This window comes from Odontesthes bonariensis, chromosome 9 (genome assembly GCF_027942865.1).
Source record: "Odontesthes bonariensis isolate fOdoBon6 chromosome 9, fOdoBon6.hap1, whole genome shotgun sequence".
NCBI lineage: Eukaryota > Metazoa > Chordata > Actinopteri > Atheriniformes > Atherinopsidae > Odontesthes > Odontesthes bonariensis.
This window is the reverse complement of record NC_134514.1, coordinates 2888349-2904616: the sequence shown is the minus strand read 5'-3', so window position 1 is coordinate 2904616 and position 16268 is coordinate 2888349. Positions and strand designations below refer to the sequence as shown.

The 16268-nt window shown below is 39.0% G+C and overlaps 1 protein-coding gene across 2 annotated transcripts; it reads left to right on the top strand.

Moving 5' to 3' along the window:
• Window positions 1–256: 256 nt before the first annotated feature.
• chp2 (calcineurin-like EF-hand protein 2) lies at window positions 257–9085 on the top strand. Of its 2 annotated transcripts, XR_012770282.1 has the most exons (8): window positions 257–403; window positions 2407–2479; window positions 3968–4048; window positions 4142–4266; window positions 4354–4415; window positions 5773–5895; window positions 8527–8633; window positions 9002–9085. XR_012770282.1 is itself a non-coding variant. In XM_075472768.1 (7 exons), the coding sequence occupies exons 1-7, from the start codon at window positions 337–339 to the stop codon at window positions 9053–9055; spliced, it is 585 nt and encodes a 194-aa protein (XP_075328883.1). In that variant the 5' UTR covers window positions 261–336; the 3' UTR covers window positions 9056–9085. The 2 variants fall into 2 exon arrangements, 1 of the variants encoding a protein (XP_075328883.1); XM_075472768.1 differs by lacking the exon at window positions 8527–8633 and having other exon boundaries at window positions 261–403.
• The last annotated feature ends 7183 nt before the right edge of the window (window positions 9086–16268 follow it).

The following is a 16268-nucleotide window of genomic DNA, read 5'->3' as shown; positions in this document are numbered from 1 at the left end:
ATTACTTTTTTAAAGTAACTTGACCAACACTGCCTCTAACTCTGCAGAACCCCCTCAGCTGGACCCCTGATGCTGGTCTCTAAGGTGTAAATGTGGCTGTTATTCTAAGCAGATGTGTTGCCGGGTGCCTTTAAGAGCATGCAGATACAGCGGATCGGCTTCCCTGCAGGGTCGGGACGCTCATAGGTCATCGGGTTCCCTGCCTGCTGAGCTGTGATTGGCTGAACAGCTGATCTGTCCTCCCTGTGGTGGGTCGGTCAGACACAAGGCTGCAGCCTGCTGCAGACCTAACAGACTTCCAGGAAAAGAGGAGTCGGTGTGGGTCAGAGCGGCAGGATGGGCTCCCGAGGCTCCAGCATGAACAACGTCCCCAACGCAGAGGAGCTCATGCAGGAAACCGGCTGTGAGTTCAGACTCTTTTCACTTTGGATGGTTGTTTCTCCCACTCTTTTACAGACAGATCAGCTTTAACACTCAGTTAAAGTTAAAGTTAAAGATGAGGAGGACAGCAGCAGCACTCCCAGAAGTTTGTGAAATGTGACGTGTTATGTGTAGTTTTTCATATGAATATCTGCACAGACTGAAGTCTGTAATAAAATGAGTTAAAGGCTGAAAAATAACAACCATCAGGAGACTGAAGGGTTTCCTGGTGCACTGAAAAAAGTGACTTTTTGGTGAAGTAAACTCATAATCTCTACCTTGTATTTTTAAGTTTCAGTAAGAACTCGAGCTTCTTAAGTAAAATTAAACATTTTATTAACGTAATACATGAATTATGGGGGAAGAGTAAGTTTTACTTAGGTTTCCTCATACAATTTAAATGTTTAATAGTTGTATGTACATAAACCTAGAAATACTACATAAACTTTACTCTGAAAGTGTATCGTTAAAATCTACTAAGTTACTTCATAACAGCAAATACTACGGATATATCACATTTACTTAAAATTTGGAGTAAAATGATGTTCCTGCCTATGAAAAACAAGTAGACTTTACTTAATCTGTTTAAATAAATATAACTTAAAACTTTGTAATTAAGTAAATGTTACTTATCATCTTCAAAACGGTTTTATGGTAAGTAAAATTTACTTGATATTGCAGCATTAAACATTACTTTAATCATTTGAGTGCAAATACTTACAAAGGGTTTTTTAAATAAATCTTATGAGTTGTTTTTTCAGTGTGGAGTCACAAACAACAGTCCTCCGGGAGTTACCAAAAGAGTCAAATTAATATATGAAATTCAGTTTTGATTTGTTCCCATTTCTTTAGCTGCATGTGTGAAAAACAGCAAAGATAACACAGTGTGACAAACGGTAAACAGAATATCAACATATCAGCTCAGAGCAGATATTCACTTTAAAGCTGCTCAGAACTGAACTAACTCTGGTTCTGCCTCAGATTCTGGGTTTATGTTCATGTTGGAACATGTTTCAGTGAATCTCTGCAGCTGTTACCATGGAAACATCTGCAGATATTCACTTTAAAGCTGCTCAGAACTGAACTAACTCTGGTTCTGCCTCAGATTCTGGGTTTATGTTCATGTTGGAACATGTTTCAGTGAATCTCTGCAGCTGTTACCATGGAAACATCTGCAGATATTCACTTTAAAGCTGCTCAGAACTGAACTAACTCTGGTTCTGCCTCAGATTCTGGGTTTATGTTCATGTTGGAACATGTTTCAGTGAATCTCTGCAGCTGCTTCCTGTTTACATGGAGAAATATAAATAAATGAGGGCCGGATCAGGAGTTTTGTACAGTTGGATGTTCCTTTATGCAGCTCTGAATCGTTCGTTTATAGCGATATTATTGTGTGAGTGTAAATAAGAGTATTTATGCATTTAGGTCAATTTAATTTTAATTCTTTGTGAACTTCGTGCTGATGGTTAAGAGTGGAAATAACTGTCTGGGAGATAATGTCCTGTTACAGTCGAAGCTTTGTGTTATGTTGTGGGGACAGAAATGTCTCAAACAGTTAGGACTTGGTGTTATTTTAAGCTTTCAGATCTTCTGACCCGTTCAGTGTGAGTCAGACTTACTTCTGTGTGAGTTTGGTTCTGATAGCAGCTCATCATCTGCTGTGTTCATCTGTGTCGACGCCCTGAACCGCCCTCGCTGATGCAGACGCCGTCAACGTGGTGAAGCAGATAATTCAGTTTCTCTGAATACAATCTGATGTTACAGGAGCACTTTGAGAACCTTTCAGAACGTATTTAATGACGTTTAAACACAAGTTACAACTCACAGCTTGTGTGGAGACGTTCCAGCAGGCATGAAATGTAAAGATAAGTCACGAACATTTAGATTACGGCGTGAACGAGGTGCGTGTAACACACATGATGAACCACAGCAGCATGAGGGAGGCCTTCTGTGATTAAAAAAGGAGGTTTTCTGTCTGTGTTTCAGTCTCTGCCGCCCACCTCCTCCGTCTGCATGAGAGGTTTGAGTTTCTGGACAGAGACAACAGAGGACACCTCAGGTTGGACACACATGTGTTAATTACAGCGTCTGTACAAACGTGTGTCACATTAAAACACTGATTACACAACAAAAGGTGCCACCGGTCCTCATTTACCCGTTAAAATCTCCATATTTCACATTTTTAGATAATGAGATAATTTGCTGTTGACCAACCGAGCTAGTCAGTATGAGTAGTAGGCGTAGTAGGAAAAGTATGGGGTTTCGAACACGGCCTTAGTCTTAATCTTTAGCAAAGCTATGATATCAAAATTTAACAAGAACACAAAACTCTCTTAAAGAGGATTCAACCAAAACGGTGACTTAGATCGAGGCTTAACTATGGCTTGGAAAGGCAAGAGTGAAGCACGTTAGACCAACAAATGACACACTGGCAAAAGACAAGGGGAGATGCAGACTCTTATACACTGAGGCTGTGTTCCAAACTGCATACTACTCCTACTACTCCTACTAACTTTCTGAGTTAGTATGCGAGTTTGAGTAAGGGAGAAGTTCCCGGATGCATACTAGATTCTCCTAAATGTTGGGTATGCATCATGAGGTCACTACTCATACTCAAACTACCCAAGATGCAACGTAACGCAACATCGCCGATCGTCATTTCCTGTCAAAACGGCAGTTTCAAGCTAGCTACAACGAGGGTAGGTTCACTTCCTGTTTTCAAAACAAAAGCACCGATTGTATGGTAATGGCTTTCCCTATGATAAAAGGCAACGGGTATTTTATTTTGTGAAAATAACCGGAAGTGCGTTGCTGACTGCGGCTAGCTTTAGTAGCGCCGAATTCGTGGGAACAAAATTGTAAACAGCCGGTATTTTGTCAGGTTTTCAACACGTTGGGGATCTAAACGACTACTTTCTCACCTGAAAATGTTTCAAATGTTGCTAAAGTTTACAGAGTTTAGAGCTTAAGGGAAATCAGCTTCAGGCCGGCTGATTTCGGCTCAGGCAGGAGCGAAATGCATTGTGGATAAACGCTCTGCATACTGTCTGATCGATCAGTGATTAGTATGTAGTATGCGGTTTTTCGAACACAGCCATGCATACCACAATCAGACTGGGACACGAGAGGAAGAGCAAGTGAATCTTTCAAAATAAAACAGGAAGTGACAAAATATGACATGGAGACGAGACGGGAAAAAAAACCTTGGCCTCACAGTGACAAATATGCCCTCAATTGGCGACTTTGTGTTCATTTTCTGTCTCTGGAGGATGATAAACGTGTTAAATAATGAAATAAAGGCAGGTTTGTCCGGTTAATGAGATAAATGAAGCAGTTACATTGACAAAACAAGCTTTGTTTAGGTGGTTGGTTCAGAAAAAGAAGAGGAAACCTCCTTATTTCCCACAGCTAAACTAACTTTAAAGGAAATGAGCTGAAGTAAAGGCCAAACTCTGGGCTGTGTTCAGTGAGTTATGATGTCAGCTGCTTTTAAAGCTCAAACATGATGTCGGATATAACATGAGACCTGTCTCTGTTTGTGTCTCAGCCCTGAAGACTTTGAAGCCGTCCGGGAGGTGGCCATGAACCCGATCGGAGGCAGAATCATCTGTAGCTTCTTCCCTCCGGGGTACCTTTCTCCTTTCAGCCACGTTGAGGCGTTTCCCAGTGGTTTGTGTCCGGCTCCTCGGCTGAAACGTTTCCCTTTCCTCCCTCTCTGCAGGCAGGAAACGCTGGACTTTCCCTCCTTCGTCCGGATTCTGGCTCATTTCCGTCCCACGGAGAAACACCGAGCCCGAGACGGGGCGCAGTCCGAGCCGGCCAACAGCAGGACCGGGAAACTCAAATGTCAGTCTGGGTTGGTTGTTCACCTCTGAAGCACCAAAAAAAAAAGCTCTGCTGAGACTTAAGAATCACACGGAAACTGTTGTTCAGTTGCCTTCCAGCTGTACGATCTGGACCGAGACGGAAAGATTTCCAGAGCAGAGCTTCTTCAGGTCTGTAGCCGTCTCTGTTCGCACAACACACCGATGATCCCGGCCTTTATTATGTCTTCTTAAAGCATCTTAAAGCATCATCTGAAAGCCTCTGTGAGCAAAGCAAACAAACTCAGACAAAGATGCACTTAGTGAACGCCAGAGATGGGACCAAGTCACACATGTGCAAGTCTCAAGTAATTTTTTCTTGGGCAAGTCAAAGTCAAGTTACCTTATTATTGCAGTTTTACCTGCAGAATCTGATCTTCATAAAGTGAAAACACAAAGATATAAGTAACTGGCAGTAAACATCATTGGTCAATGTGTCCAACCTGTCCACTAGGGACGGGAATCAAAAACCGGTTCTTGTTGAGAACCGGTTCCCAGTGTTTCAAATCCTTGGAATCGTTTGGCGATTTTGCAAACGATTCCCTTATCGATTCCAGTGGGCGCGAATGACGTCACCACGCAGCGTTGCGTGGCGAGTCCGGCGCAGCCAGCAGCCAACAGTAAACATGGCGCCCAAGCGGTACAAACGCTCGAAAGTTTGGTTCCACATCCCTAAAAAAGACGACAAAGTGAATATTTCACCAAAGGGAGGAAATACTACCAACATGCAATAACTATGAAAGAATGATTAACGTCGGTGAATCTGAACCCAGCAACGTTAGCAACGTTAGCAACGTTAGCAACGTTAGCATGTCCTCGGCTAACACTGCAGGTCACTAACTAACTAACACTGCCTATCATGTTAGCACCATTTGCCTGATTGTAAAAGCTGCTGTTAGTAACAGTTAAGGTTAAATGAATGCCTTCTCAGGCATTACATTTAGATGAAATCATGAGAGACAGAGCCTGACTGGCTCAGAGCCAGAGGCTGGTGGGACTACCCCCAGTTCACCTCTACCTCCAGCTTCTCCTTTCACCAGAGCAGGAAGAGTTAAATTACCCAGGCCAGGATAGACCAATGTGGGCCTCACCGTTGTTGGGTTTGTGAGCTCATGACTCGTGTTACTTCTAAACTAAACAAAGTTGATGCTGATCGACCGGTTTGTTGTCCTTTTTCTCCAAATGAGAATCGATAAGGGAACCGACAAAGAACCGAATCGCTCAGCAGAATCGAAAATGGAATTGGAATCGTAAAAATCTTATCAATTCCCATCCCTACTCGAGTCCCCATCTCTGGTGAACGCTTCCTCAAAGGCGGGAGGAGGAACTTAACAAGCTGAAATGATTCCTTCAGAACAACTAAACTGAAAACATAAATGTGCATCATCTGCATAGAAAAGATGCAGAATAAAGGAGTCGGTTCTGAGGCCCGACTCAGGTGAGTTTCTGCAGAGGATTTAAAAGCAGCGTCCTGTTGTGTGACCAACAGGTGCTGCGAGCGATGATGGGGATCCAGGTGACGGAGGAGCAGCTGCAGAGCATCGCCGAGCGAGCCATTCAGGAGGCCGACCTCGACAAAGACGACGCCATCTCCTTCGATGAGTTCAGAAAGGTGAGGCGGTCGATCGTCTTATTCTATACTTCAGATGACAAGATCCTCAGTTTTATACAAAAAGACCTGAGACATTTCACTTTAAATTAGGGCTGGGCAACGATTAAAATGTTTAATCTAATTAATCGCATGATTTCCCTGATTAATCGCGATTAATCGCATTTGTACGCAGAATCCAAAAATGAATCCAAAAGTAGTGTATAGCCTTTAGCATTTAGCTTTATTTTAAATGTGCTGCCATATGAATGAAAGTGCCATAACATTTGTTGTGCAAACACACTTTTAACATCAGCATCTTTCTGTAGTTTTTATGTAGAAGCCTCGCTCCACTGTCTGTTTCCTTGAATGACTTGCTGCTATCAGTTGTGTGTTTTGCCTTTAAGTGATATTTTAGACTGGAACTACTACACTGAGAAGACAATTCAACTTGGCCGTGTTTACAGATGACTTTGGTTCTGTCGACTCCGCCGTCTGGAAGAACTTTAACATGAAAATGGCCGAGTAAAAGTTCCGTACCCTTCTCCATGTTTGGTGGATCCGCCGATTACTTTCTTTTCCTGTTCCACAGCAGACAGCAGCAGACTTTTACAAAATAAAAGCCTGTGAGCAACAGACTTTTACTAAATAAAAGCCTGTGAGCAACAGACTTTTACAAAATAAAAGCCTGTGAGCTACAGACTTTTACAAAATAAAAGCCTGTGAGTGACAGACTTTTACAATAATAAAAGCCTGTGAGCAACAGACTTTTACAAAAATAAAAGCCTGTGAGGGACAGACTTTTACAATAATAAAAGCCTGTGAGTGACAGACTTTTACAATAATAAAAGCCTGTGAGCAACAGACTTTTACAAAAATAAAAGCCTGTGAGGGACAGACTTTTACAATAATAAAAGCCTGTGAGTGACAGACTTTTACAATAATAAAAGCCTGTGAGCAACAGACTTTTACAAAAATAAAAGCCTGTGAGGGACAGACTTTTACAATAATAAAAGCCTGTGAGTGACAGACTTTTACAAAATAAAAGCCTGTGAGCAACAGACTTTTACAATAACAAAAGCCTGTGAGCAACAGACTTTTACAAAAATAAAAGCCTGTGAGTGACAGACTTTTACAATAATAAAAGCCTGTGAGTGACAGACTTTTACAAAATAAAAGAATGTGAGCAACAGACTTTTAAATTAAAAAATAATAATAATAATTTATTTAAATTAAAAAATAATAATAATGATAATCAATAAAAACTCTGTTAATGCGCGATCAAATATTTATCGGCGTTAAATAATTAACGAGTTGACGCGATGATAACGCGTTAACTCGCCCAGCCCTACAAATTAGTGGTTAAAACTCCAGACTGAACTCTAATCCAACACTTCAGCCTCTGAGTACACATTCTGAATCCACACTGAGGACTTCCTGCAACCAACAATTTTACACCGGTGAAAAATAGAACTTTCTTTAGATATTGGACAAGAATTTGGTAAGAAATCCCTCTGTGACGTGATTGTAACTCTATCAGAATATGATGAAAATCTGAGGTTGGTTCTTCCTCAGCAGTCTGAGGAAATGGAGCAGGGGGGTGGGGGTCCGGCAGGATGCTATTAAACGCTGAACAATAGTATATAAAAAGCATCCGGACATAGTTCCCAGGTTCAACAGCTCACCGGTGGGCTCCATAGTGATGGAACCAGCTTAATGCTGCTTTTATTTTGATGGATTGTGTGTTTTTTTTAGGGCTGGGCGAGTTAACTCGTTATTATCGCGTTAACTTGTTAATTATTTAACGCCGATAAATATTTTATGGCGCATTAACGCAGGTTTTATTATTGTAAAAGTCTGTTGAATGCATCACATTCACACAGTTACAGCAAACAGCACGAAGCATGGAGGAATACAATAAAGATAAACTAGCAGCTAACATCACCGCTACAGGTGTGAAGCTCACGGAGCTAACCGGCGCTACTTCCTGTTTTACTTGTTTCAACATAAAAGCACGCATTTCAAAATAATTTTTTTTTTTAAATCTCCTGCATTTACAGCCAAGTTGAATTGTCTTCTCAGCGTAGTAGTTCCAGTCTAAAATATCACTTAAAGGCAAAACACACAACTGATAGCAGCAAGTCATTCAAGGAAACAGACAGTGGAGCGAGGCTTCTACATAAAAACTACAGAAAGATGCTGATGTTAAAAGTGTGTTTGCACAACAAATGTTATGGCACTTTCATTCATGTGACAGCACATTTAAAATAAAGCTAAATGCTAAAAGCTATACACTACTTTTGGATTTTGCGTACAAATGCGATTAATCGCGATTAATCAGGGAAATCATGTGTTTAATTAGATTAAACATTTAATCGTTGCCCAGCCCTAAAAAAAACACGTGCCAGACACCCTAAACTAGCGTAAGGCTTAAACTCCCCAAACTCACTCCAACCTTTCGCTGAGTTCAGCCAAACTTTGGTATGAATGCTTGTAGGATTGTGAAGATGTTGTTTAATCCCATTAACACCAAATGAGCCACATAATGCTGTCGCCAGTACATGCGCTGCCGTAGGCTTTAACCTGGTTCAGAATGTTTTTGTCTGTCTGGCACAGATTTGCCATGTTTTTCGTATTTTTTATATTTTCGTACAGGAGTGGACCGAGAATGGATCCCTGTGGAACACCGCACATAAAGCCCGGTGTAGCTGAGTTTTGTTTGACCAACAACTAACAAATCCAGATACATTTGATTTATAACGGTAATGGAGGAGAGATGCTGATGTTAAAAGTGTGTTTGCAAAACAAATGTTATGGCACTTTCACTCATATGGCAGCACATTTAAAATGAAGCTAAATGCTAAAAGCTATACACTACTTTTGGATTCATTTTTGGATTCTGCGTACAAATGAGATTAATCGTGATTAATTAGATCAAACATTTTAATCGTTGCCCAGCCCTATTTTTTTAAAAACAAAGTGTGTTTTCAGCTGATTTTACTTCCCTCCAGCGGTTCACAAAAGCTTCTGTTTTTGTTTAGTGACGAAACAATTTCCTCTTTTTCAGGACCAGAATATGTTCGTGTTTGATATATAATATAATAAACGTCTGCTTTGTTTTTGTTTGCAGTCGCTGGAGAAAGTGAACATCGAACACAAGATGAGCATTCGCTTCCTGGAATAGAGACGAGACTTTCTCTTTTCTCGCTGTGAGGAGGAGACGAGCGTTCAGCCAGACGTGGAGGAAAGCGTTGGTTAGTGTCTGATGTGCTTCAGGACGAGGAGGACAGGAAAGCACAGATGGGTGAACGGCTGATCAGGACGAGGCACAACACGCAGCAAAATGAACGAGCACCACAGCAAACTGGACAAACTGAGCGTTAAACCCTCCGGGTGAAGCCCACATCTGGACCTTATGGAAACATTGTCTGGAAAACACGCATAAAAAATCATAAATTAATGAATAAATGTGGAAATTTGAATAAAAGTTGATGCCTAAACTGAAAAAAAAAAAATAATAATAATTTAAATGTGTGTTTTTTGTGTTTTCACTGATGCACAAACATGTGAAAAGGCAACCGTGAACAACGCTGTTTCCAGAGCTTCTTCCTGCTGGTTATCCTGCTGGTTTGAGTTAAACATCATGTTTAAACGAGTAAAGAACCAAACAGAAACCCAGGCTTGCTGACTTTGGACAGAAATTGACAAAAGATTTCAAGTTTCTCTCGGATTAAGTTCATTATTGTCCAACACCTCGCACTCCAAACCTGATCCACGCAGCTGCTAATATGAGCTGCGTATTCTGTCAAAGCCCCTCATTCAACAGCTTATTGGACTTATTGGCTGTGTTCCAAACCGCATACTTCTCCTACTACTCCTACTAACTTTTTGAGTTAGTAAGTGAGTTTGAGTAAGCGAGAAGTTCCCGGATGCATACTAGATTCTCCGAAATGTTGGGTATGCATCATGAGGTTACTACTCATACTCAAACTACCCAAGATGCAACGTAACGTGACGTCGCCGATCGTCATTTCCTGTCAAAACGGCAGTTTCAAGCTAGCTACAACGAGGGTAGGTTCACTTCCTGTTTTCAAAACAAAAGCACCAATTGTATGGTAATGGCTTTCCCTGTGATAAAAGGCAACGGTTATTTTATTTTGTGAAAATAACAGGAAGTGCGTTGCTCACTGCGGCTAGCTTTAGCAGCGCCGAATTCGTGGGAACAAAATTGTAAATAGCCGGTATTTTGTCAGGTTTTCAACACGTTGGGGATCTAAACGACTACTTTCTCACCTGAAAATGTTTCAAATGTTGCTAAAGTTTACAGAGTTTAGAGCTTAAGGGAAATCAGCTTCAGGCCGGCTGATTTCGGCTCGGGCAGGAGCGAAAGGCATTGTGGGTAAACGCTCTGCATACTGTCTGATCGATGAGTATGTAGTATGTAGTATGTAGTATGTAGTATGCAGTATGTAGTATATAGTATGCAGTATGCAGTATGCAGTATGAAGTATGTAGTATGCAGTATGTAGTATGCAGTATGTAGTATGAAGTATGCAGTATGCAGTAAGTAGTATGCAGTATGCAGTATGTAGTATGTAGTATGCAGTATGTAGTATGCAGTATGCAGTATGTAGTATGCAGTATGTAGTATGCAGTATGCAGTATGTAGTATGCAGTATGCAGTATGTTGTATGTAGTATGCAGTATGCAGTATGCAGTATGTAGTATGTAGTATGCAGTATGTAGTATGCAGTATGCAGTATGTAGTATGTAGTATGTAGTATGCAGTATGTAGTATGCAGTATATGGTATGCGGTATGTAGTATGCAGTATGTAGTATGTAGTATGCAGTATGTAGTATGCAGTATGTAGTATGCAGTATGCAGTATGCAGTATGTAGTATGCAGTATGCAGTATGTAGTATGTAGTATGCAGTATGTAGTGTGCAGTATGTAAAATGTTTTATGCAGTATGTAGTATGCAGTATGCAGTATGTAGTATGCAGTATGTAGTATGCAGTATGCAGTATGCAGTATGTAGTATGTAGTATGCAGTATGTAGTATGCAGTATGTAGTATGCAGTATGTAGTATGTAGTATGCAGTATGTAGTATGCAGTATGCAGTATGTAGTATGCAGTATGCAGTATGCAGTATGCAGTATGCAGTATGTAGTATGCAGTATGTAGTATGCAGTATGTAGTATGTAGTATGCAGTATGCAGTATGTAGTATGCAGTATGCAGTATGTAGTATGTAGTATGCAGTATGTAGTGTGCAGTATGTAAAATGTTTTATGCAGTATGTAGTATGCAGTATGCAGTATGTAGTATGCAGTATGTTTTATGCAGTATGTAGTATGCAGTATGTAGTATGCAGTATGCAGTATGTAGTATGCAGTATGCAGTATGTAGTATGTAGTATGCAGTATGTAGTGTGCAGTATGTAAAATGTTGTATGCAGTATGCAGTATGTAGTATGCAGTATGTAGTATGCAGTATGCAGTATGTAGTATGCAGTATGCAGTATGTAGTATGTAGTGTGCAGTATGTAAAATGTTTTATGCAGTATGTAGTATGCAGTATGTAGTATGTAGTATGTAGTATGTAGTGTGCAGTATGTAAAATGTTTTATGCAGTATGTAGTATGTAGTATGTAGTATGCAGTATGCAGTATGTAGTATGCAGTATGTAGTATGTAGTATGTAGTATGCAGTATGTAGTATGCAGTATGTAGTATGTAGTATGCAGTATGCAATATGCAGTATGTAGTATGTAGTATGCAGTATGCAGTATGTAGTATGTAGTATGCAGTATGCAGTATGTAGTATGTAGTATGTAGTGTGCAGTATGTAAAATGTTTTATGCAGTATGTAGTATGTAGTATGTAGTATGCAGTATGCAGTATGTAGTATGCAGTATGTAGTATGTAGTATGCAGTATGCAGTATGTAGTATGTAGTATGTAGTATGCAGTATGTAGTATGCAGTATGTAGTATGCAGTATGTAGTATGCAGTATGCAGTATGTAGTATGCAGTATGCAGTATGTTTTATGCAGTATGTAGTATGCAGTATGTAGTATGCAGTATACAGTATGTAGTATGCAGTATGTAGTATGCAGTATGTAGTATGCAGTATGCAGTATGTAGTATGCAGTATGCAGTATGTAGTATGCAGTATGTAGTATGCAGTATGTTTTATGCAGTATGCAGTATGCAGTATGTAGTATGTAGTATGTAGTATGTAGTATGCAGTATGTAGTATGCAGTATGTAGTATGTAGTATGCAGTATGTAGTATGCAGTATGCAGTATGTAGTATGTAGTATGCAGTATGTAGTATGCAGTATGCAGTATGTAGTATGCAGTATGTAGTATGCAGTATGTTTTATGCAGTATGTAGTATGCAGTATGTAGTATGCAGTATGTAGTATGCAGTATGTAGTATGCAGTATGTAGTATGCAGTATGCAGTATGTAGTATGCAGTATGCAGTATGTTGTATGCAGTATGTAGTATGTAGTATGCAGTATGTAGTATGCAGTATGCAGTATGTAGTATGCAGTATGCAGTATGTAGTATGCAGTATGCAGTATGTAGTATGCAGTATGTAGTGTGCAGTATGTAAAATGTTTTATGCAGTATGTAGTATGTAGTATGTAGTATGCAGTATGTAGTATGTAGTATGCAGTATGCAGTATGCAGTATGTAGTATGTAGTATGCAGTATGTAGTATGTAGTATGCAGTATGTAGTATGCAGTATGTAGTATGTAGTATGCAGTATGCAGTATGCAGTATGTAGTATGTAGTATGCAGTATGTAGTATGTAGTATGCAGTATGTAGTATGCAGTATGTAGTATGTAGTATGCAGTATGCAGTATGTAGTATGTAGTATGCGGTATGCAGTATGTAGTATGTGGTATGCGGTATGTAGTATGTAGTATGCAGTATGTAGTATGCAGTATGTAGTATGTAGTATGCAGTATGTAGTATGTAGTATGCAGTATGCAGTATGTAGTATGTAGTATGCAGTATGCAGTATGTAGTATGCAGTATGCAGTATGTAGTATGCAGTATGCAGTATTTAGTATGTAGTATGCAGTATGTAGTATGCAGTATGCAGTATGCAGTATGTAGTATGCAGTATGCAGTATGTAGTATGCAGTATGTAGTATGTAGTGTGCAGTATGCAGTATGTAGTATGCAGTATGTAGTATGCAGTATGCAGTATGTAGTATGTAGTATGCGGTATGTAGTATGTAGTATGCAGTATGTAGTATGCAGTATATGGTATGCGGTATGTAGTATGCAGTATGTAGTATGTAGTATGCAGTATGTAGTATGCAGTATGTAGTATGCAGTATGTTTTATGCAGTATGTAGTATGCAGTATGTAGTATGCAGTATGCAGTATGCAGTATGTAGTATGCAGTATGCAGTATGTAGTATGTAGTATGCAGTATGTAGTGTGCAGTATGTAAAATGTTTTATGCAGTATGTAGTATGCAGTATGCAGTATGTAGTATGCAGTATGTAGTATGCAGTATGCAGTATGCAGTATGTAGTATGTAGTATGCAGTATGTAGTATGCAGTATGTAGTATGCAGTATGTAGTATGTAGTATGCAGTATGTAGTATGCAGTATGCAGTATGTAGTATGCAGTATGCAGTATGTAGTATGCAGTATGCAGTATGTAGTATGCAGTATGTAGTATGCAGTATGTAGTATTTAGTATGCAGTATGCAGTATGTAGTATGCAGTATGCAGTATGTAGTATGTAGTATGCAGTATGTAGTGTGCAGTATGTAAAATGTTTTATGCAGTATGTAGTATGCAGTATGCAGTATGTAGTATGCAGTATGTTTTATGCAGTATGTAGTATGCAGTATGTAGTATGCAGTATGCAGTATGTAGTATGCAGTATGCAGTATGTAGTATGTAGTATGCAGTATGTAGTGTGCAGTATGTAAAATGTTGTATGCAGTATGCAGTATGTAGTATGCAGTATGTAGTATGCAGTATGCAGTATGTAGTATGCAGTATGCAGTATGTAGTATGTAGTGTGCAGTATGTAAAATGTTTTATGCAGTATGTAGTATGCAGTATGTAGTATGTAGTATGTAGTATGTAATGTGCAGTATGTAAAATGTTTTATGCAGTATGTAGTATGTAGTATGTAGTATGCAGTATGCAGTATGTAGTATGCAGTATGTAGTATGTAGTATGTAGTATGCAGTATGTAGTATGCAGTATGTAGTATGTAGTATGCAGTATGCAGTATGCAGTATGTAGTATGTAGTATGCAGTATGCAGTATGTAGTATGTAGTATGCAGTATGCAGTATGTAGTATGTAGTATGTAGTGTGCAGTATGTAAAATGTTTTATGCAGTATGTAGTATGTAGTATGTAGTATGCAGTATGCAGTATGTAGTATGCAGTATGTAGTATGTAGTATGCAGTATGCAGTATGTAGTATGTAGTATGTAGTATGCAGTATGTAGTATGCAGTATGTAGTATGCAGTATGTAGTATGCAGTATGCAGTATGTAGTATGCAGTATGCAGTATGTTTTATGCAGTATGTAGTATGCAGTATGTAGTATGCAGTATGCAGTATGTAGTATGCAGTATGTAGTATGCAGTATGTAGTATGCAGTATGCAGTATGTAGTATGCAGTATGCAGTATGTAGTATGCAGTATGTAGTATGCAGTATGTTTTATGCAGTATGCAGTATGCAGTATGTAGTATGTAGTATGTAGTATGTAGTATGCAGTATGTAGTATGCAGTATGTAGTATGTAGTATGCAGTATGTAGTATGCAGTATGCAGTATGTAGTATGTAGTATGCAGTATGTAGTATGCAGTATGCAGTATGTAGTATGCAGTATGTAGTATGCAGTATGTTTTATGCAGTATGTAGTATGCAGTATGTAGTATGCAGTATGTTTTATGCAGTATGCAGTATGAAGTATGTAGTATGCAGTATGTAGTATGCAGTATGTAGTATGAAGTATGCAGTATGCAGTAAGTAGTATGCAGTATGCAGTATGTAGTATGTAGTATGCAGTATGTAGTATGCAGTATGCAGTATGTAGTATGCAGTATGTAGTATGCAGTATGCAGTATGTAGTATGCAGTATGCAGTATGTTGTATGTAGTATGCAGTATGCAGTATGCAGTATGTAGTATGTAGTATGCAGTATGTAGTATGCAGTATGCAGTATGTAGTATGTAGTATGTAGTATGCAGTATGTAGTATGCAGTATATGGTATGCGGTATGTAGTATGCAGTATGTAGTATGTAGTATGCAGTATGTAGTATGCAGTATGTAGTATGCAGTATGCAGTATGCAGTATGTAGTATGCAGTATGCAGTATGTAGTATGTAGTATGCAGTATGTAGTGTGCAGTATGTAAAATGTTTTATGCAGTATGTAGTATGCAGTATGCAGTATGTAGTATGCAGTATGTAGTATGCAGTATGCAGTATGCAGTATGTAGTATGTAGTATGCAGTATGTAGTATGCAGTATGTAGTATGCAGTATGTAGTATGTAGTATGCAGTATGTAGTATGCAGTATGCAGTATGTAGTATGCAGTATGCAGTATGCAGTATGCAGTATGCAGTATGTAGTATGCAGTATGTAGTATGCAGTATGTAGTATGTAGTATGCAGTATGCAGTATGTAGTATGCAGTATGCAGTATGTAGTATGTAGTATGCAGTATGTAGTGTGCAGTATGTAAAATGTTTTATGCAGTATGTAGTATGCAGTATGCAGTATGTAGTATGCAGTATGTTTTATGCAGTATGTAGTATGCAGTATGTAGTATGCAGTATGCAGTATGTAGTATGCAGTATGCAGTATGTAGTATGTAGTATGCAGTATGTAGTGTGCAGTATGTAAAATGTTGTATGCAGTATGCAGTATGTAGTATGCAGTATGTAGTATGCAGTATGCAGTATGTAGTATGCAGTATGCAGTATGTAGTATGTAGTGTGCAGTATGTAAAATGTTTTATGCAGTATGTAGTATGCAGTATGTAGTATGTAGTATGTAGTATGTAGTGTGCAGTATGTAAAATGTTTTATGCAGTATGTAGTATGTAGTATGTAGTATGCAGTATGCAGTATGTAGTATGCAGTATGTAGTATGTAGTATGTAGTATGCAGTATGTAGTATGCAGTATGTAGTATGTAGTATGCAGTATGCAATATGCAGTATGTAGTATGTAGTATGCAGTATGCAGTATGTAGTATGTAGTATGCAGTATGCAGTATGTAGTATGTAGTATGTAGTGTGCAGTATGTAAAATGTTTTATGCAGTATGTAGTATGTAGTATGTAGTATGCAGTATGCAGTATGTAGTATGCAGTATGTAGTATGTAGTATGCAGTA